The sequence below is a fragment of the Argiope bruennichi genome, chromosome 6 (assembly GCF_947563725.1).
Source record: "Argiope bruennichi chromosome 6, qqArgBrue1.1, whole genome shotgun sequence".
NCBI lineage: Eukaryota > Metazoa > Arthropoda > Arachnida > Araneae > Araneidae > Argiope > Argiope bruennichi.
The window spans coordinates 88,617,877-88,640,519 of record NC_079156.1 but is presented as its reverse complement, the minus strand read 5'-3'; the positions used below and the strand labels follow the sequence as shown (position 1 = coordinate 88,640,519).

Genomic DNA, 22,643 nt, shown 5'->3' with positions numbered 1-22,643 from the left:
TACTTACGAAGGACCCCGGGGTAAATGAATGGACTAAAAAATCGAATGATGTCGAGAGACGTGGAATGATCCTGATTGGAAGACTTTATATGAGTGTGTTGAAATGTTATGAGACAAATTAGTTTAACACTTGGAATAAAATTGGCTTGCGATGATAGTTAATGACAGTTTTAAATAGATATGCTAAAAAATGAATGACATGTCATGGGGAGATGTTGAATGGCAGTCTTAATGTTGAAACTGGGTCCCGTGGTTCCTTATCAAATTACCGTAGGAGCCAATTATGCACCACTAACCACAAAAGAATTGGGATAAAAAAATTGACTTATGTTACGGCATATTGTTCGCTATCACAATCACACATCTAGTCTAATCACGTTATATTTAATTAACTTTGCTTCGCGCTTTAATTAGCTTTTATTGCTGTATTTTGTATTCATAATCTCCTTGCAAATTATTGAACAACTCAATAACATTGCAAATTCATCAGCACTAAAATATTTTTAATGTTGTTGGAATTCCTGACCTAACCCTAATCATGTGACCCTTTAGCGCATGCGCGCTGGTGACGTCAGGAAAAAAAATTCCCATGATCCCACAGAGTAAGAGATGCAAGTTTAGGTTTCAGTTTGGATGGTTGAAGTGTGTATGATGGAACCAAAGATGTTTTTGTGCTGTGTAAAGAATTCGTGCATGTAAAATGAAATATATGTAAATATTTTGTATATAATTATCTGTGCCTGTGTCGTCGTCCTGCAAATAAAAAAAGATGACAAAAAATGAGAACACTTGGATTAATGATTTCATGAATTATGTGATCTAATTCACCTTGGAATACCTCGATTCTGTTTCATTTAGAAGATCCCGGAATGACACGGTGAGCGATAAATTTTTCTTACATTTTTCGTTAAATATGAATTTGGGGCCTAGAAATGCCAAAAAATGTAATCAAAAATTTATCACAGATTTTCTTATAGTTGTATGTTTAATTTCTTCCAGGATTTTAGGCTTCATGGATTCTTCCAAACCACATGGCAAGATCCTCGGCTGAAATTTAATGGGACCACACTGAGGAATAGCGAGTGTGCTAGATATATCTGGATTCCTCACGTCATTTTTAGGGCAGTGGAGAGCAAAGACACACCCGACATTCGGGAGAATCTTCTACGCATCGAAGGAAATGTAGTCAAATATTCACAAAGGTGAGTAAGATTTTGAAAATATATAAATTTTGATAAATAACATAACAGTAATTGCAAAATTAATTTATTTCAAGTGGTAAATGCTTTATTTTTCTCACACATAATCTCACTAAAAATGTAATACTATTGAAAGCGTAGGATTTTCTTCGATTTTCTTTTGGAAATGCTTCATATTATTAATGCTAAATTTCAAATCAAAATTAATCTAAGAAGCTTTCTGATGTAAAAAGCAATTGATAAGTGAGTAATAAAATAATTTTTCAATAATCAATTATGAGCAATGAATCAAATGAATACGCTGATTTCTAAGAATAACGATAAAAAAATTGACCGTATGCAAAAAAATAGCATATTTTTTCTCATGATATTTTGAATGACCGCCTTACTAACCGTTTTATATACAAAACGGTTAGGAAGGCGTTAAATAGTGTGTCAAATCCAAATCAAATTACCAAACCGAACCTTTACTACTTTTTCAATTCCGTTTTCTTCAGGTACAGTTTCCGAGTAGGATGCAAAATGAATTTCAAAGACTATCCGTTTGACACTCAACTTTGTGAATTTCCTATAATACTTAGTAAGTAAAATATTTTACTACAATATTTCTCACTTTTCTTTATTATATTAGTTTTTATAAAATATTGCAAAATGTTGGATAATTTTACTTTTATTTAAGTGATAGTTTCCAAAAATTTTAAATTATCCAATGAATTTGAACTTTTGTGTATTGAATTATACAAAATATAGAAATATTATACCTTTTTTTATATCATCCTACAATCAAATAAATAATAAAGTTGTGAAAATATGTATTTCAAAAGGATTTGGAAAGTTAAATCAAGTAAAATTATTTGCGAGTTTTAAAAATAACATTGAAAATGCATTGAACTTTTGACGTAATGTCAGGATTAGACTAATGAATTTTAATTATATTTTGATCCTTCGAATACCACGATTTTTTCTCCCATGTAATCTATAGTTGTATATTCTTTTTCGTTCGACAATAATAATAAATATTTCATTTTAACATTATATAGTATATTTCCATGCGTAATATTCTATTTACAATAACGCTCAAGCTTTAATGGATTTTCGATTTCAATGTCAATATTCGTTTCGTAAATGAAAAATTTTAAGTTCGATAATTAAATTAAGAAACGAGACTTGCTTAAGTGCTTTAGATAAATCATCAAGAAATGTTATCTCATCCTATGAACAGAATGCTTTTACGTTGAATTAAACTAAAGAACAAGAAACGTTGGCTCTCATACCCCCTTTCGTGTAGAGGCCCCACGACAGATCGCAAAACGGAATGGCATGGAGTCGACTCATAATTAAAAGTAAATTGGAGGCGATTCACACCACAAGTTCCGCAGAGCAGTCCACAATTCTTCAGAAGTGAGATCTGGTGGAGATCTTTTCTGAACACTACGTTGTAAAGCATCACAAATATGTACAATAATGCTGATATCTGGGATCAATGATGGCCAGTGTAAGACTCTGAATTCAAAAGAGTCACTCGATTACAATTCTCGACGCATAGGAAGTAGTCTTTTCTGAACTATCGAAATCCACCAGAATGCTCAATGGACATGAGTGGTTGTGGATCCATTCTGCACAGGATGTTTATGTACCTCTCACTTGTCAGGTTTTTAATAAATTAAGAGTTCCATATCGCGTTAATACACAACACCACATATCATCCCAGATTCTCCAATAGATTGAACAGTCCCCTTTTGAGATGCAAAGTTTGTAGATTTATGAAGTTATCTCCATACCTATGCACGTCCATCCATCCGATACAACTGTGACGAAATTCACCAGACAAGACAATGTATTTCAAGACATCGATATTCCAATAGTGGTTTTCATGGTCCGAGGCAAAGTATAAAATATTGTGCCGTGCAGTCAAAATGATATACGCTTAGCCATTCGCTCCAAAAGCCTTGTGGTGAAAGCTTATAAGCCAGTTAACAGCTACACGGACAATTGCTTTTGTCTTGTAGTCTTGTTACTCGGCTGCGAACCACAAGGTCCCAGATTCTATCCGCATTCATACTAATCCGCTACAGCCTATATCAATTATGACCCGTTTAATAGTTCGCAAACTGACATTTGTTCATGCTCCAAATTTGAAATCCGCTGTTTTTCTTTCGCTTAAGGATTCTCATCATCGATGGTCCCTGTCCTTCCAGGTTCTTTTTTCCGGCCATACTAATTTCCATTTTCCATCGGTGATCAAGTACTCGATATTCACGGCACATTCGTGTAATTGTTGTACTCAAAACCTGAAATTTCATCAATACTTCGAAGATGCTTAGTTCCTTCTCTAGTTTGTCCACTTTAAAGCCTCATTCACAATTACTTAAATCTTGATAACTCCCATTTCAGCAGTAAGAAATGATCTAATAGTTTTACCAGATACCTATTATCTTATATAAGCTCTGCCGACCACATCATGTTACGGTGATTGGTTCAATAGCTCCTTTATTTTTATATGCAAGCCTACGCCCGTTTTTCTAGCTCTGCAGTGTAAAAAAAAATATTGAAAGACAGGTTGCCTAATAAATGCATGTATTTTGCATAGATATAAAATAGTAATGAAATTTACTAAAGATTTCATAATTTAAATTAATTAATACCTTTACAATATTACGATATTGTAATATTGTTTTAATGCACAGTTGATCTCACAGTAAAGAAAGATTTACAAATATTCTTTATGAATGCTAAATAGAGGCAACAGAAATAGCCACAAACTTAGCAATCAATTAGAATGGATTTGGGGACTTCATCGGGATAAAAATGAATATTCTAGGAAATAAAATAATTAGGTGATACATTTATTTAAATTCTAGTTCCAAAAATCTCTAGTAAATTCAATATCTTGTCATGGAGACTGAATTAGTGGAAATTTACAAGAGAAAAGAGAATTTTATCGTTGAGTTGTTGAAAGCGGAACTAGATCTCTGGCTGCATTTTGGTTACTATTACTGCACTACACCCTTTCCGCTTTGCTATGAGTTTCTACAAGTGCTATTTCTTGTACATATATCTCGCATTCGTATACACCTCCCTATGCTCGGAATTTTCGTATCGTAGAATAAAGTCTGGTTACCGATCGTATTGGATTTCTTTACCCGTGCAGCCAATAGATGAATTTTTGTAACAATTCATCAATCTATAAATTATTATTCATTGTATATATATCTCGCATTTGTATACGCCTCCCTATGCTCGGAATTTTCGTATCGTAGAATAAAGCCTGGTTACCGATCGTATTGGATTTCTTTACCCGTGCAGCCAATAGATGAATTTTTGTAACAATTCATCAATCTATAAATTATTATTCATTGTATATATATCTCGCATTTGTATACGCCTCCCTATGCTCGGAATTTTCGCATCGTAGAATAAAGCCTGGTTACCGATCGTATTGGATTTCTTTACCCGTGCAGCCAATAGATGAATTTTTGTAACAATTCATCAATCTATAAATTATTATTCATTGTATATATATCTCGCATTTGTATACGCCTCCCTATGCTCGGAATTTTCGCATCGTAGAATAAAGCCTGATTACCGATCGTATTGGATTTCTTTACCCGTGCAGCCAATAGATGAATTTTTGTAACAATTCATCAATCTATAAATTATTATTCATTGTATATATATCTCGCATTTGTATACGCCTCCCTATGCTCGGAATTTTCGTATCGTAGAATAAAGCCTGGTTACCGATCGTATTGGATTTCTTTACCCGTGCAGAAAATAGATGAATTTTTGTAACAATTCATCAATCTATAAATTATTATTCATTGTATATATATCTCGCATTCGTATACGCCTCCCTATGCTCGGAATTTTCGTATCGTAGAATAAAGCCTGGTTACCGATCGTATTGGATTTCTTTACCCGTGCAGCCAATAGATGAATTTTTGTAACAATTCATCAATCTATAAATTATTATTCATAGAGTTATCTCTATAGAATTATGGTGGACAGATTATCAGAGCAAAGAGTTATCGCTGAATCTCAGGTTTATTTTCTCAGTAGATATCCTCCCGATGGATTTTTAGCTCAGTTATCTGAAAAAATGCTCAAGATTCAAGCCAAAAGGTAAACTACGACCTATGAGACTATTGAAAGAGATTTTTGCAAAATTACAATGACTAATAATATGCTACGAGATGTCTGCAGTTCCATTAATCGACATGTCTAGCCATGCCTGAACAATAAAGATAACGATTCTAAGAACATCGATAAATTAAGATTACATATTTGTATTATAGTTTTGGAATTTTGCTATTGTAGTAAGTTGTATTTGGAATTAATATATAATTTGCATGTACAACGGTTTTTATTTTTTATTTTTTATATACGGAATTTCAATATTTTTTCAGTGGATTCTCATTTCTTTAATGTGACTCTTAAATGGCGTATTGAATATGATGCAGAAAGCCTCTGCTTCATCGAGGATAACAAACCACTTCAATTTTTCTTCAGCAAACCCGTTGCATTGACAAAGAAAGGTGCCTTCCTTATATTGTTAACATTATCTTCTTACTTAATCCTCTTAAACGTTTTTTAATTAAAAATGATTAACGATTTTTCTGTTAATGATTTTATGATTGGGAAATTTTCATGAAAATGACCATCATAATTTTATTTTTGTACAAGTTTAAGTATTTGTATGTAAAGGTAGATTATAACTGGCTATATCTAATTTTTTAACCATTTAAGAAATTCTTTCTATCTCAAATATCTACAAAAATCAATAATATTTTAGACTGAATATAAATTTTGCAGCCATCTTGTATTGTTAGTTTGTTTATTTTATCCTCATATCTCAATTTCGAAGGATGAAGATAAAAGAAAGGTAAGCATAAATCTAGCATGAACAAATTTTATTTTAGCATTCCTTTTCAAATAGAAGATAAATCCATTTCAAACGTTATTAATAGCTGTTTTTAAACTTATATATAAGAAATTAATATCTACTACTCAATTTCGGCTTAGTTCTTAATTCAATAATTTTATATTGTAGTTAATTTTGTGTAATAATCTATGCTTCAAATATCGTTTAATATTTGAGTTTAAAGAAGTAATATAGAATAATATAGATAATAATAATATATTCTTTGCGATTATATTTCTTTTCTGGTGTGTTAAAGATATTTAAAATTACAAATATTACAATAGTTTGAAATTTTAGTTTATGTCTAGGAATACTTTCTTAACTTACTAGGAATAATTTTTATTAATTCTTGGTATGTAGATATTTACTCTGAAATCCCCAATGTCCCCTATTTCTGTTCACATATTTTATATATCGCAATATTCCCTACTCTAAACAGAAAAAAAAACTGTATATTACTTGTGATGTCAATGTCCCCTTTTCTGAAATAATGCAAAGTGTGCAACGAATAAAACACAGAGAGGACAGGATTTTTTACAAACTTCTATTCTTTAGATTCTTTGAGGGGCTGAATTTGATTTCTTCGCTTTTAAATATTTCAGAATGAAAGCGTGTAGGAAATAATAAGAAATAATGGGCATTAAATAATCTGTTATAAATCTCTACCATACAGTTTATATAAAGCTTACCAAATGCTGAAAAACTATTTTTGGAATTCAACCATATGCAACAAAAAAAGTCTATTTTCGTATTTAAAGTAATACCGAGTTACGTAAACTGAAAAAAGCGCATCCTGATTGAAAGTGCGGGTATTTTCGAAATGTTTCCACTTTCTGGTCGAATGTCTCCACTTTTTCATTTCCAACTTTCAGAATATTTTTCCATCCGGAACTATTTTATATAAAATAGTTTTCATAGATATTATTTTAAAGAAAATTCAATGTTGAATGCGGGAAACAAAAATATCAAATTAATCTGCAAAGATTGAGAAATTCTACAACTACTAATGCTTAATATTGTGGTGTTTAGATAACACCACAATATTATTATTATTTGAATTTGTTTCATTATTATTTGAATTTGTGGAACTGAGTTTTGAAAGATATAAGCAAATATATATAATTTTTAATTTCAACAAGTTATATGAGCTCCGTTTAGTTTTAAAGTCATATGAGACAATTGCCCAACCATTAATGACAATACCTAAACAATTTTTTGTGAAATTTAGCTAATTTAAGAGACCCGTCTATTTTCAAAGCGTAATCAACCGATATTTTTCACCTTTCTTGGAAAATAAATTAAAATCGCAAACTGCTATCACATGTTTCATGTAAGAACATTATTATTTTTGTTTGCTTAATTAATTTAAGCCATTAACCAGGTTTAATTGTTGTTAACCAGGTTAATTGTTTAAACAGGTTTGAAACAATCACATGACTAGATACGCATGCATCGATATTTAGAAAACGATGCTCTCCCCCATCTCAAAATCATTCAAGTACCCAAACTATCTGGAAGCCAGAATTTTTTTTCAAACTGGTCTGGAATGACCACGCCACTATTGTATTGCGCAATCATCAACTTTTAGTAAAGCGATGGATTTTTTTTTTCATCGTTTTAGCTCCAAAACTTTTTTTTTACAAGATAAAAAAAATTGTATTATATATATATATAATTTCCTTTTCTGTGCTTCTTCGGCCGATCTTATGAACATGCCTGTTATTGGCCAGATAGGAGAATCGGGTACATGGCGAACATTTGAGCCAAATTATATCTTTTTGTTGGTGATAATTCCTTGAATGTGACAACCGTCTAATATCATTTTCTAATAACCCTAAAAGCGAAAAATTGATGCCTCAAAAGCGATAAATCTCCAATTTTCTGTCCGTGCATTTTGTGGTATTCAAACCAAAATAACATGTTCTCGCATGATAATAAATATTCTGGTATCGGAATGCAGTTAATAAAAAAACTTCACCAACATCTTCACAAACTCTCTATTCTAATTATCAACTTATGATTTGCGTTCTGGGTCTGAGTAAAAATAATGTTTGTATAAGTGGCTTTAGTTTACTTCGAACAAGCTGCTGATTAAAAGAACTAATTTCTTAAACAAACAAGGCAGAATTTAGATAATGCATGAGCATTTTAGTTTGTTTCACAAAACTACTAATTTTTAATCGAAAATCTAATGATATTTTTCAACCTGCTTTTTAGAAGGATTAGCCATCCGATTTGTATTTGTGCGCCAACTGATGGGAAGCTTCATCAACATCTTCATGCCCTCCACTCTAATTGTCACCGTGAGTTGGGTGTCCTTTTGGATTCGAGTGGAAGCAGCACCCGCCCGGGTGGCTCTCAGTGTGACTTCTCTTCTCACCCTTTGTACACAAGTAGGTATAATTTTTTTTCGCCTACTGAAACATTATACTCATCATTTTTATATAACCATTTTATTTTTTAACTCTTTGCACTCGAGAAGTGACTCATGGTCACCGTTTAGACGGAGCATCATTTCGACGTTTCCTTTATTTATTATTCAATTTTGGTGTTAAAAATCCACAAGGGTCAAAAGATGAAAATTAACTTTTCGTGGAAATTCATTTTGAAACAATTATATGTATTTATTTTCGGAACAATAAATAAGCCCTTGTATTAGGTAAATAATTTTGCATCGAATTACTTTTTCGCGAGCAAATGGTTAATAAGCCTTATTTCTTTAGTTCCGTATTAATTCCGATTTAAATTCAAACGCTCAAAACAATAAGGGCGGATAAATTGTAGCTCAAATACGTCAAATTGCAGCTGCGGAACAATATATTTTTCAAGCATCTGTATTAAAATTCACTATTAGCTTAGTGCATTAAAACAAGAACTTGGTGTTGCTGAGCAACTTAAATGGGAGAAAGAAAGTCATGAGTTATTTCTAGCTTTGTTCTTAAAGCATTTTTCAAAAACAGCTTAGCATTTATGTGTTTGCTATAAGCTAGCTGGTTGCTTTAAGTTTCCTTGGCTTTCCTTAAATCAAATCATAAATGAAACCCTGGAGTTTTTTTATTTTTAGTTTAGTTATATTAACGTCCGGTTTTAAAGCAACATTAGGATTATTTGGGAACGGACCTCGTAATTTTGAACCGCTGTCATAGAAAAAGGGCATTTACTATTTGACGTAACATTCACTTGTGGCGTGGAGTTTCATGGAAAATCCATGTCACGAATCGTGAATTTTTTTTTTTTAATCACGATTGCTTAGTGAACTTAAAAATGAAATAAGTATTCTTTATACTTTTTATCAAAACTCAAATGGAAATTAAAACAATAATATAAAAGTGCGAAGCGATGACAAATATTTTAATTCAATTCGAATTGCATTCATAATATATTTGTATTTTTAAGGAAAATTTGTTAAGGTTATTCCTTATAATACTTATTAGGTCTTCTTACACTTATTACTTAAAATACTAATTAGATTTACTTACAGTTATTCCTTATATAACTTAATAGTTTTAATTTTCTTGTTGCATTGTGCAATACTTTGCATTTTTAAATTTTTATTTGAACCCTCGAATTTTGATTAAAAAAGAATAGGAATCCCTTTTTTAAGTACATTAATAAAAATATTGTTTTTTTTTCATTTCTATATCTTTTGTATAAAATAATGATATAATTATAATGAAAAATAAACTATAAAAATTTTAATATTAATTCCTTTTCAATTATTAATGTATTTCAAAATGCATTAATATATGTATGGTGGAATCTCCTAATCAATTGGGGTTTTTTTCTTTAATTGAATCCCAAAAGTGGTCAATGCTTTAAAAACCACAAGTGAAAATGCCGAAAAATGGCAAAAAACTGTTGAACCCAAACCTAAGAATACTCATATTAGCGACCTCTTTACTCGCTTTTTCTAACTACTTTCAGGATGTTACATTTTTATAGCATTAGAAAACATTTCTAACTGAAATCATTAATGCGAAAAATGGGATTGAAATTTTTTTTAAAAAAGCAGAACTTTTACAATCTTTAGCACCCAGTTCATTATTAGATATAATTTTTCTTAAGCTAAAAAATAAATAATCAAAATAATATATTTATATTAAAGTTTTGAAAATTATGTTATATTGTACTATTATATATATTAGAAATATATAACTGTACGGAATATTCTTCTATTATATCAAAGAACGAATAAAAATTCGATTCTAAACTTCCGTCTTTGCAAAAATAAAAAAAAAGCCAAATTAGAAAAAAATTTACATTAATTAATACAATAGATGTTTTTATAGTTGAATAAAAAAAATCTTGATGACTTGATGAATGGCATCTTACAGATTTCATTTTTAAAAAATTTGTAAGTAAGGGACTTGCAATTTCGTTCATAGATGTTAACTTTTTTTCCTTTCCATATTGAACCAGAATGGCTGCATTTTTATTACTTAAAATTGCATTTTTATGTAATGAAAGTATAGTGTTTTTATAAAAATTTCTTTTTTATTGCAGATTCAGAATCATAGGTCCTTGCTTCCTCCATTGAATTATATCATTGCTTTGGATATATGGCTGTTTGTTTGCATATTTATGGTTTTTGCTAACTTGGTAGAGTTTGCCATTTCATATAACAGTTATGTAATAAAGAGGGTAGGTATTAAACTTTCCACGATACTTTTATATAAATTGTATTTTTATGTGTATGAAACCCAATAAATATTTGATACCTTACGTTAAATCGAAGTTAGACGGTAAAAAAAAATTGAATATATGTGTGTGTGTGTGTGTGTGTGTGTGTGTGTGTGTGTGTGTGTGTGTTGTTGTTGCTCTGCAGACAAGATCTAGCGCTACCAATTATGTCTCGTATATTATTTGGAAATTACAAATATGCATTTCAGAGCGACTTTTTAAAAAAATTCAATTAAAAATCAAACAAACTTCAACATTTATCTACTGTAGCTTATGAAAATATTTTTCGCAAAAGCGATTTTTATAACTTTAATGATTTTTTTTTTACAATTTTTAAATTTTGCTTCTTTTATGATACTAATTTCACTTCTTTGTATTTTTTTCTACTGAAATGTAACACATTTCAATAATATTTTTTTACATAATTTTCAACAATAATATTCGCTGTTGCCAAGTTAAACCTTAACTGGGTAGGTGCGATCAAAGAGCTCACATTTTCTTTACACTCAAATTAAATTTTCTAATAAAAGCATTAGTATGGAAAGCTGTCAATATATTCTGCAGATATTTTTCTTGATATATAAATATGTTTTAGAAATTTTTCAAAATATACTATCATTAAAAAAAGTAATTGCTTTAGAAAATGCATTTTCCTCTCAAATTACGTTACAATAAATAATATATTTGAAAAAACATTTATTATTTTTTAAATCATTTATTTTTCCAGTATACAAAGGTGTATAGAAAACAATATAAGAAAAATTCAACAATTATATGAAAAATAAAAGAATTGACAATGGGTAAAATTGGCCCTTTTTTTATTGGCATCATCGGTTCCCGAGGGCATTTTAAATATACAGATTAAATACAAGTATAAAAATCAGCCTATAAACTGTATAGATATTTCTCTTGGTACATTAATATATTTCAAAAATTTTTCAATTCATCACTAGAAAAGTTAATTTTATTTGAACATAAACATCAGAATCAACCGAATAGAACTTTTATCGAAAAAACTTTCTGCACAATTATCTTCATCACTAAAATCACTATCTGCTTCATTTAAAAGTCTTTGGAGCTTTGCTTATAAGGAGGATCAGTTGGTTGGATAAGGTTTCTGCACCAAGCTTTAGAGTCATCTGCCAACTCTTGTATTAAACAGAACACTAAAAGGGAGGTGCGGTCTTACAGACGTCGCGCTAAGAAATAGCTGAAATATTTTAAAAAGCATCCTCTGAAACCGACTGAAAAAGGGCACGTGTAGTGAAGGTCACGAAACAGGATACTACAGGGTCAATCCGTTCGATTGAACTAAAAATAGAATAGGGATGACCGAAAGTCCATCTTTAGTGTTCTGACTGACCGCACCTGCTCTGTTAAGGGTTAAAACCATTTTCATTGTTTTATCTAACATTTAATCGTTACTTTTTACATTTAAGGTCAATTCATTTCGAGACCCAAAAGAAAACGGTTCTGCTCAGAGGAAAGCATGGATTGTGAATGTCGACGAAGACGGCACAACCTCTGAAACAATCTCACAGTCTTCTAAGTTTCAACAGTATCAGGGATGGCTTTGTGACTCGTCTTGTGGCGATGTGACCAGGATAGATCTAGCCTGTAGGATGCTATTTCCATTGACGTTTTCAGTGTTCTCTGTTGCATATTGGTGGCACTACTTAACTATCTACAATTATCAGAAAATATGGTAGGACGTCTGAAAAACTTATTCCTTGATCTTCATAGATCTCATTATTTTCGAAGTCAATAAATAGCTCGGTCTCAATGATCTAGGAAATTCTGTAATTATGTATTTAAGTGATCTCCAGTTTTGGGAACATTTGAATATAATTAGCTATCATTTCGGCATTTATCTTCTAATTTGTTTACAATGTATCAATGAAATGCAAAAGTGAAGAATTTGCCCATTCAAAGCCAATTAATTAGCTCAGAGGTACTTGAGTTGCTATAAAAGAACGGCTCTTTCGATAGCTGCTTTTGCATCTGATTGTGAAATCGTTACTGATGTATCTTAATACAGATGTTACGAAAAAATAAACTTTTCAAATTATTGGCTGAACTAGAAGCACGTGCTATGGAAAATCTATGTCACTTGATGGATTAGCTTCAGTCATTTAAAGAAGTCTGCGGAAGAATCAGTTTGAAAACTTCATTTTGTATCAAGTGTACTAATTAAATGCAATTAAGTGTAAAATTTTACAATTTTTGTATGGATTCATATAGGTATTAAAAAGACAAAGAATGTCTTTGTAAAGATAAACCAGATCCTTCTTGAAATTTTGTCAGTTAATTGGACGATTTACTGATTGCATCAGAGTTACGGATTATCTTACTGTTTAATGCAATTTTTATATACATATATAATCTTATCTTACCTTATCTTTGGGAACCTTACCAATATTATATTATATATATAATAAAATCAAATTTAAATATAAAGAAAGGAAACTAAGAAAATAATTTATAACTATTCCTTCTTAATAAAAAATAATTAAATATAAAATAAGAATAAATCAATCATAAATTAAGAAGAAAATTATTTAATAAGATTTTATAAGCGATAGAAAATTTTTATGGGTAATAGATCGAAACTACTGTATTTGAAATCTTTGCTTTTGTTTTCACTATAAATATTCTATTATTCATATGGTGAGAAATAATAAATTAAAAGAATAATTGAGCTCTCATCCAAAACCTTTTGCTGAAGACCCACTTTTGTAATAAGTAGAAAACATCATTGTCTATATTTTCACATTTCTTTGAAAACGCAGACGATAATTAGATTGATAACAAAGTTTGAATATCTTTTTGTAAATTATTTTTACTGCCATTAGAATTATTTTTACTGCCATTATACAGATGTTTTGCCAACTATTCTGTTTATTTTCTGTTAAAATATTTGTTTTCACATTCAAATGTACGATGTATTTAGCACATTTATTTTCATTTTTCATTTTAATTTAATATCGCTTAACATTCAGAACTTCAACTGACATTAATCCATTTTTTTAATATAGTTAAAAGTGATGAAGTGGCCTTGTAGTACTAGAAGATTGAATTAAAAAATACATGGCTTTAAATTAATAAGAATATTTATTTCTAATTAAAGAAAGAAAATAAGTTATACAGTTTAAAATTGATATGTAAGAAATACATTTCAAATTATATGCAAATTTATATTATTATTTGCATTTACAAAAATTGGGCTTCCATCCAGTTTTCAAAATAAAAACATTTATTGAGTCAAAGTATTAATAATATATCCTCCTTTTCTGCTCAAAATTTATTGGATCAGGGTTAAAATTCTTTTAAAAAATTAAATGAAAGTAATCTATGTAGTATATGAATATAAAAATTATAGAAAATAGCATTTTTATAATAATTTATTTAATTTTTTTAAAACAAATCTATTATTGATCTTAATAAACCACAAAACATGATGCTTTGTAATGTGAAGAGATTAAAATTTTTTATGGATAAATTTCAAATTTTAACAGTAAACAAACAAATGCCGATTTTTAATAGCGTTTTCCATGGGATATTAATCAAAGGTTTATTATCCCTTTTTATAAATAATTTTCCATCAGAATTACTAAATTTCATAAAATAAGGACAATTCTTGTCATGTTCGCCGAACAATTTCTTAAAGATCGTTGAATAAAAAATATTACAATCCTTTTTCATAATTTTAGCTGCAGAATTTCTTAATAAAATGGGGTTCAAGACTAAATCCAGGACAATTCAAGGCATAGATATCTGGGAGAATCAATTTTATCAAGCTAGAAATACGAATGCATGCTTCGTCTTTTTGAAAACTCAGTCTAATATTCTTAGCATATCCATTCGTGCAGTGAAATAATACGCTAATACTTAATGATAGTCCTTAAAAGGGATTTTTTTTTTTTGCCATTTTTCTGAAACTCTAAAACTAAAACTCAAAGGCTAAAAGTCCAAAATTCTTCTATGTTGATGAGCAGATGAGGAAATTAACCAAAACTCTGATTCATTTCTTAATTCTTCCCCTAAAATTTATATCCATTAGATTTATCGAAATTCTTTTTTCCCTCTCATTAAACATTGTTATGAACAATTGACCTATACGAGACTGTACTTTCTTCATCCAATTCTGTAACGCTGATTTACGCTTTAGTATTTCAAACACGATTTCTTCGATATTTTCTTGACATTAATCCATAATTCCCTTAGAATCTCAAACTGCCTAATATTAAAATTTGTGATGTAATTTATTTTCCTGAATGCCATACTTAATCATCTAGTAGAGTCAGCCAGTCTTTGTCTTCTCTTATTTTAACATTTGTCATGTTTTCCAAGATTATCATAAATAATCCTTTAGAAATATTTTTCTCAAAACGATAATAAATAATCCTCATATTTTCTTTTTAATTTTAAGCTTAAAATTTGTATATGCACCTCCTTTAAATCTCCTCCGTTCTCTAATATTTGGAGAAATTATAGAAAAAGTAATTCATAATTCTAGAGAATATTAAGCAATTCTATTAAAAACGATAAAATGTCAGTTTTTTTGTCAGTTTATTTAGAATAATTGTAAATAAATACACACAAAGATAAATGATAATTTTTAAAAAGTAGGAAATGATTAAAAATATTTTTTTGAATTTACATATAGACGATATCTGCATTTTGGGATGAACGAATTTTCTTTTTCTTAAATGTTTATTCCATTTTTTTTGTTAGAGCCTGCAGGGTTTCCTTAAAAATTAAGAAAAAAGATAAATGAAGCAGCAAGATTAATTATACTGAATTTTACCTTAGTTCGTACTGTTTTTTTTATATCCGAGTTTGTATTTTAGTGACAGTAATTTGTTTGCAATTTGTTTTGCTGATTTCAAAATAGCTTTACGCTTTTTGATTCAATTTTGCTGCCTTTTTCGACAACAAGAATTTTATTAGGTAATAAAGTAATAATCTTGTTACATTGTAATATCTCCATTTTTTTGGCATCATGAACTATTTTAAATCCATCATAGATTTATCATAATCTGGATGATACCACTTCCACTTTAGATTTACCATTAGGATAATAAATTTTCAGCTTCAGAATTATCATAATCTCTATCTTTTGGCTTACCATAATATGAATAAACCGTTACTCATAACTACTAAATAATTATGATATAAAATCGCCAACCTCTTAAATTTGCCACAATTTAGATTATACCCTTCTAATTGCAAATTTAATAACTGTAATATAAAATCTCAATCAATCTTACGATATTCAGTTAATATCTCTTTGACCTTAGACTTTCTTCTAGATTATATATTTTCACTTTCAAATTTGCGGTAATATGAATAGTATATTCCTTTAGCTTCAAAACCCTACCGGAATATGAATAAATATTTGTCCGATAATTAAAATTATTTTCATCGATTAAATTATTAAAGCCATTCGGCTTTTAAACCTGGAATTAATATAACAGCACTTTTCCTGTCTAAATATTGAAAGGTCGACACAAAATTCTAACACTTTAACGTTCAACAGATAAATAAAAATGCTTGATTATCGTTGAAAAAAAATTCTAGATACTTCAAAATTTAAAATTTATTTTCCTTTCAGTACATACTTCAAATATTGCACCAATTTTAATTATTAACTATTATTTAGCATTTAAACATTAGAATTCTAAACAATTTACCCTTAGTTCCCAATGCTTTTTGTTTCCAAAACAGCTAAAATTTCTTGCACTAATATTACTGTCTTTTATGGGAACTAGAATTTAACCATCGAATACATTTGTCCAATAAATAATATTCCGTTATTATAAACTGCATTATAACTTTTTTTAATCCTAAATATTATTTGAAATCTAATGTATTTGAAACGCAAGCTGATTAGTATTTTTTAACCTTAGATATAGCATTACCTGCTTTTCTTTTAATTGTTTATCTTTTACATTTTGAGTATTAAGCTTGCTATTTAAGGCTTGAGTTTTTTTTTTTTTTTTTTTTTTTTTTGTTATGACAATTTTTTTTATTAAAAAGTTTTTACTAAATTTTTAATACATTTATATATATATACAAGAAAGCAAATGTTAGCAATAATTTATTTTGAGAATTAAATTTTCCTTTTGTTAATTTAATGATTAGAAAATGAATACTGTGAACTAAACGAACGTACACATTTCGGCAATTTTTTTACTTCATACAGCACATTTAATATTTACTTTAATAAAAAACAGTTTTAAATCACTGGTTTATATAAATTGAAAATGAATAATTTACAATTCAAATAATACTGAAATCTTTTAGTGTTATCATGTTACAAATAGAATACAGTATCGTATCTTTTGGAAATAAAAAATTTCTTTTGAAATCACTGTTTTAAAGAAACGATTACGGATTTTGTTTCCGTTGCTCAAGTATCTCATTTCCAGTGCAATTGAAATTGAGTCATTTGCAATCGAAATAAATACGCATCAAAGTGAATTTGTACTAAAAATGTAATTTTTTTAAATAAAAGATTTTCTTTTGAAACCATTGTTTTGGAAAAAAGATGGACATTTTTATTTCGCTGTTTACATACTTCATTTCCAATGCCATTGAAAAGGATAGCTTGAAACTGAAATATGCATCAAAATGAACTTATATTACAAATATTATTTGATGTCAAATATTTTGGAAATTAAAAACTTGTCAAGAATTTCTCAGTGTGACTTTCATCATTTGCTTCAAGAACAGTAAATATCTCTTATCAATTCTTCTGCTAAATACAAGAGAATAAATTTATCAATCTTGAAGATGCATTACTTTGTTTTATTAATTCAAATATGACAATCTAGAATATTTGTTTCATTTTATATTGCCATAGCGTTCTCTTTCTCTGTCATTAATCAGAAACACAATCCAATTTTAAAAAATAGATAGAGCTTTAATTTATATTCTATGTATTTAACTGATTGGTCTAGATTTTGAATCATTTGTTATACAGCATCCTTTATAGCTAATTTTGAATTCGAATTTGCCTCAGTATTGCTTCCGAAATTGATAATTTTAATATTTTAGGGGATTAAAAATAAAATTTGGTAATATCAGTGAGATAAGGTTAAAAAAATCATTAACCATCCAGCATTATCCTACGGTGATTCTGAAACACACTAACTTTTATTCTATCTGTATCAAGAAGTAGACAATTAGAATAAGATACTGAATTTAAATCATTTGTAACTTCAAGCCACAAACATGTTTTCACAACATCTTGTCTGTAGCTAATGAGTGTATATTTAAGATTTTAAAAAAAGCAAGGGAAAATCTCAAGTTGGTCTACCAAGTTTTACACCGATTTGCTTTCCTGAAATATGCATGCAGATTTTTTTTGTTTCAAAAGGTATATAACTGGAAAAGCAAGTATCTTAATAAACTACCTTATGATAAAAGACTGATCATTTGAATAGTACTGTACAGAAGAGCGATGTAATAATATTGCATACAAATACAATTCAGTTATTACTTTACATCTACCGGTTGCAGAAGTATTCAACGCTATTCTTAAATAAAAAATGAAACGAAAAAATTCCAATACATATTTTTTTAACCTTCTTTACACAACAATACATATGCGCCACATCCACCAGAAAAATTAGGGTAAATGTCCTCATGACCACGCAATGAGTATACTCTCAACACATCGTCAATGAGATGGGAAAACAATCCTGAATTATTGCTCGCATAAAACATTCACATTTTACTTCGAACCAATCATCAGCTGGAAAGCCAGAAATATTGAATCGATTTGAAAGGTTTGTAATTGATGTAAACAAACAAGATTGTTACATAAAGATCAAAAACTCAAAGGAGCCAACAGACAGATGCTGAAATGAAGCCCGAATTACTCGTTTAAACACTTCCGTTCGACGTAAAGCACGTTCGACTGGCTACAAAGGCAGAGGCAATATTGAAAGGAAGATCGTTTCTGTACGAAACTGTACCGTCACTTTAGCGTAATGAATGTGGCCTTTCTCTAAACCTTTTGAGGAAAAAAGAAGTTGGAATAAAAAGCTAAACTATATCTAAGAAAACAAACGGCTTGCAAAAGTACTGACTCGCTTTCTTAGGTTATTGCCACTGTTATCCAGCCACGGCCTATTATAACGCCTTGGGGAATTTATTTTTAACCCTTGGGTGCAAAAGAGCCTGAATTGTGCACCAGAAAACAATTTTTGATAATCATTTAATCAAAATTTATTAATCAAAATTAACTTGTTTAAAAAGTATTAATTAAAAGTAATTAATTGTTATTTTGTAAATACAGCCATCTGTTGCATTTATTAAACGTTTTTATATATTTATACTGATAATGTATGCTGATTTATAAAGATCAAAACTTTTTCAACTAAAACTGATATTTTTAATAGTGAAAATATATTAAAATCTATCAAATATAAATAAATATTTTAACTATTGTAATTACTTGAATTTCTGTTTTTATAAGTCAATAAACTACAATATTAATTTAGATTAAAAAAATGATCAAATGAGAAAAAAGTATATACACAGGTAAAAAAGGGCTTTCTAATGTTATTCAGAGTTTGCTCTTCTTTTAACCAGGTGGGAACATTGTTTTTAAAACTACATTATAAAGGAAAATATGCAATTAAAATTAGCTAAATAACTTACCATAAATGTTTTTAAAAAATTGCTTCATTTTGTAGTAAAAATATATCCCACAATCTTAGATAAATATCAGTTCTTTAAAAATCTATATCTTAACATGTGAAATAATAGCATATAATATTCAATAAACAAGCCCAAGAATCTGAAAGTTAATGAAAACATTTTTTAAAGTTATGGAAAAATTTATTAATAGACTGGACTGGACGATAGACTGAAAATATTTCCAATATAACTCTTTTCCATATTTGAAACAGCTTCTACTGGCCGTGAATCCATTTAAATTTAATCCAATTCAAGGAGAGCTTAAAATATTGGTAGTAGTTGTTCACAGATTTCAGATTTTGAATTTTGGTATGAATTAATGAAGAATAAATGGAGATAAAGTGTATTTTTATCTTTCTTGTCGAACAAATGATTGACTTCCCAGTTATAAAAAATTATAACTGTCAAATAAATGAAAACTTTTATTAAAAGAATCATTTTGGATATAATTTCATTCATATGATATAAGCATGTTCATTATCATTTGACTCTATTTAGTTGCATTGTTAATCTATATAAATGCGTTTGACTTCTTTTTACTAGCGTGACTGCTTAGTTTCACTACACATGATCTTGTCTCAGTTGAGTTTGCTGTTCATTCTCTTTTCTCTCTCATATTCTATATATATGTATATATATATGTAACATTATTTGGTTGAAGCAGAAGGCAGGTTTGAAGACATAGACGAGACGTTGTATTTTTAATTTCGTTTTTTTTTTCTCTTCTTTCCAGGGCGACAAACATGATTATTTTACAAGAAGGCACAGCGCGACACAAAAGCAGAAGTAAGAAAGGGACGAAAAAATGATCACATGTCTTATATAACATAGGATTTCCTACCACGCGCCGATGGAATACATATGTTGACCTTTCACAAGGTCAACGGAAGTATCACTTTCATTTGATACGTAGTACTGACGGATTTAAATGTGGATAATCCTATAATGTGTTTTGTTAAATGTGGATAATCCTAATGATTTTATTAATTGTTACCCAAAAGAATTAGTTTTAACTCAAACAAACAAAATCAACTTAAAGCTAATTATTTAGATTTAAATAAAGAAATTGATAATGGAAAAACTTTGATAGGTATTTATGATAAAATGGATGAATTTAACTTTAAAATAATTAAACTTAGTAACTACCATTCAAATTTAAACTCTAAAATTTTCAAAAATTTGATATTTTCACAATTTAACAGGATTAAAAAAATTTGCAATAATAAAAGCTCTTATATCTTAGCAACAAACAATCTCATTAAAAATTTAACTATTAACGAATTTCCCAAAAACTTTTGCAATATAGAAGTTTTGATAAGAGAGGGTCTGTATAATTTCTGACTTCCTCCGGTTTGTTAGCTTTGAGTTTTAATTCAATAGATGGCGCTTCAAGTTTGATGACGATGCATTATGACGAAACGTGGGAGGCGGATATAGCTGTAAACGTGGAAAAATTAAATTTTAGTTTAGTTTAACGAAATGCATCTACAATAGCACGTTTTAACCTCAAGTAGTTTTCTTCAGAATTGTACTTTCAATTTGTAAGTATTTTGCCTTGTGTTTATATTACTATTTTCATGTATTTTGTTTTTTGATTTGCTGTGGTATTATTTGGATTGTTTTTTTGCTAGTGTTTTTACTTGTTTTAATCTTGTGATACTAATTTATCTCTAAAAACCTCAATTTTCTGGGATTTTCGGGTCACGAGGGGTCAGTTTGTTGGACGAAAGTCAGACCCCTCACAGAAAAAATCCCTGGTTTGAATCCTTGCCTGAGGATGACCCTTGAGAAAGTCTTCGGGCCGGATTCAGTTAATCTTTCTTTTTGATTCTTTGGCTATTAACTTAATATTTATTTCTAATTTTGGTTAAGTTCATTTGTGTTTTAGTTGTAGCAGCATTAGCGCTCTCTAAATACAATGTATATTTTATTATTTTATAGATTCAGAAAAATTATATAGGTGTTTTTGCACATTGTTTATTTATGGATTGATAGTTTCGTAGTACTGACGGCGCATTAGGATTACAAAGGAATTAATTAAACCGAAAGGGGAACTGGATCACGAAATTAGAGAATATTTTACTATGGGCTAATTTAAGAGGTTAAAATATCATTACAAACACGTATATATAAAGTCAAGTGCGCAACGTATTCTTAAGACAAAGTTTTCTCCATAGACATAATATAGAGACGTTGTCTTGGCCTGAAAATTTACTCAAATTTTCAAACATAATTTGTCTTAAGACTATGTGAGTTACCTAACAAATTAAGGACACAAAAATCATCCACCAAATGTCTCACAAAGCATCAAAGAGGGATGCAAGAAAAGTTTGTAAAAATTTCTTTTATATTAGATTGTGTAAATTGCATATTATGCTCATGAATCATGTCGAAAATTCTTTTTTGTAATTTTATTTGGTCCGTGCATTTTTATTGTATAGTAAATATATATATAATGATTTATGCTTGATATATAAAATTATGATATTATATATCAAAAATATTTGTTAAATCTCCAACACTATATATATATATATTTTTTTCTTATAGAAACAGTATGAACATTTAAAAAAGGAACAGTGCTATAAGAAATTTAACAGTAAAAAGATAAAAACATTGCAGTAATGCATTGTCTTGTAAAAATAATATAATAGAGTATGCTTTTTTGTAGTGCAAATGGAAATTAATAACGGTAATAAACATCAATTTTATCATTTTTGCAATAAATAAAATGCTTGGTTCAATGGATCGATGTATGGAATTTCTGACATCATAAATTATGACTTTTTTTCAAGATAAACATTGGTTTTTGTAGTTCAATGATTTGCTGTGCTGAAATTGCTGCTATTGTATTGAAAAAAAAATTTTGACAACAGCTTTCAACTAAATGTAAAGACAATAATTAACATTAGCGCTGTCACAGCACTCTGTCCTACAATATTCAAAAACAAAGTAATGTGGTTCATGCAAAAGAAAAATAAATTTTTCCAATAATTTAATGTTTAATTTAGTGACACGGCATTTTTGTAAAAGAACTCTTTTCGCAGGAATGACTCACAAAGTAATCAATTTTACTTAAAGAATTTTGCTGAATTTTATGTTTGTTATTGATATACTAATAATGTGTCGTTTAA

At 29.0% G+C, this 22,643-nt stretch overlaps 1 protein-coding gene across 1 annotated transcript; it reads left to right on the top strand.

Moving 5' to 3' along the window:
• Nucleotides 1–687: 687 nt before the first annotated feature.
• Nucleotides 688–12,658, top strand: LOC129972854 (glycine receptor subunit alpha-3-like). The gene is made up of 7 exons (XM_056087151.1): nucleotides 688–877; nucleotides 1,000–1,202; nucleotides 1,697–1,779; nucleotides 5,606–5,734; nucleotides 8,338–8,513; nucleotides 10,624–10,761; nucleotides 12,240–12,658. Exons 3-7 carry the CDS (start codon nucleotides 1,722–1,724, stop codon nucleotides 12,507–12,509), a joined length of 771 nt encoding a protein of 256 aa, XP_055943126.1. The 5' UTR covers nucleotides 688–877; nucleotides 1,000–1,202; nucleotides 1,697–1,721; the 3' UTR covers nucleotides 12,510–12,658.
• Nucleotides 12,659–22,643: the final 9,985 nt, after the last annotated feature.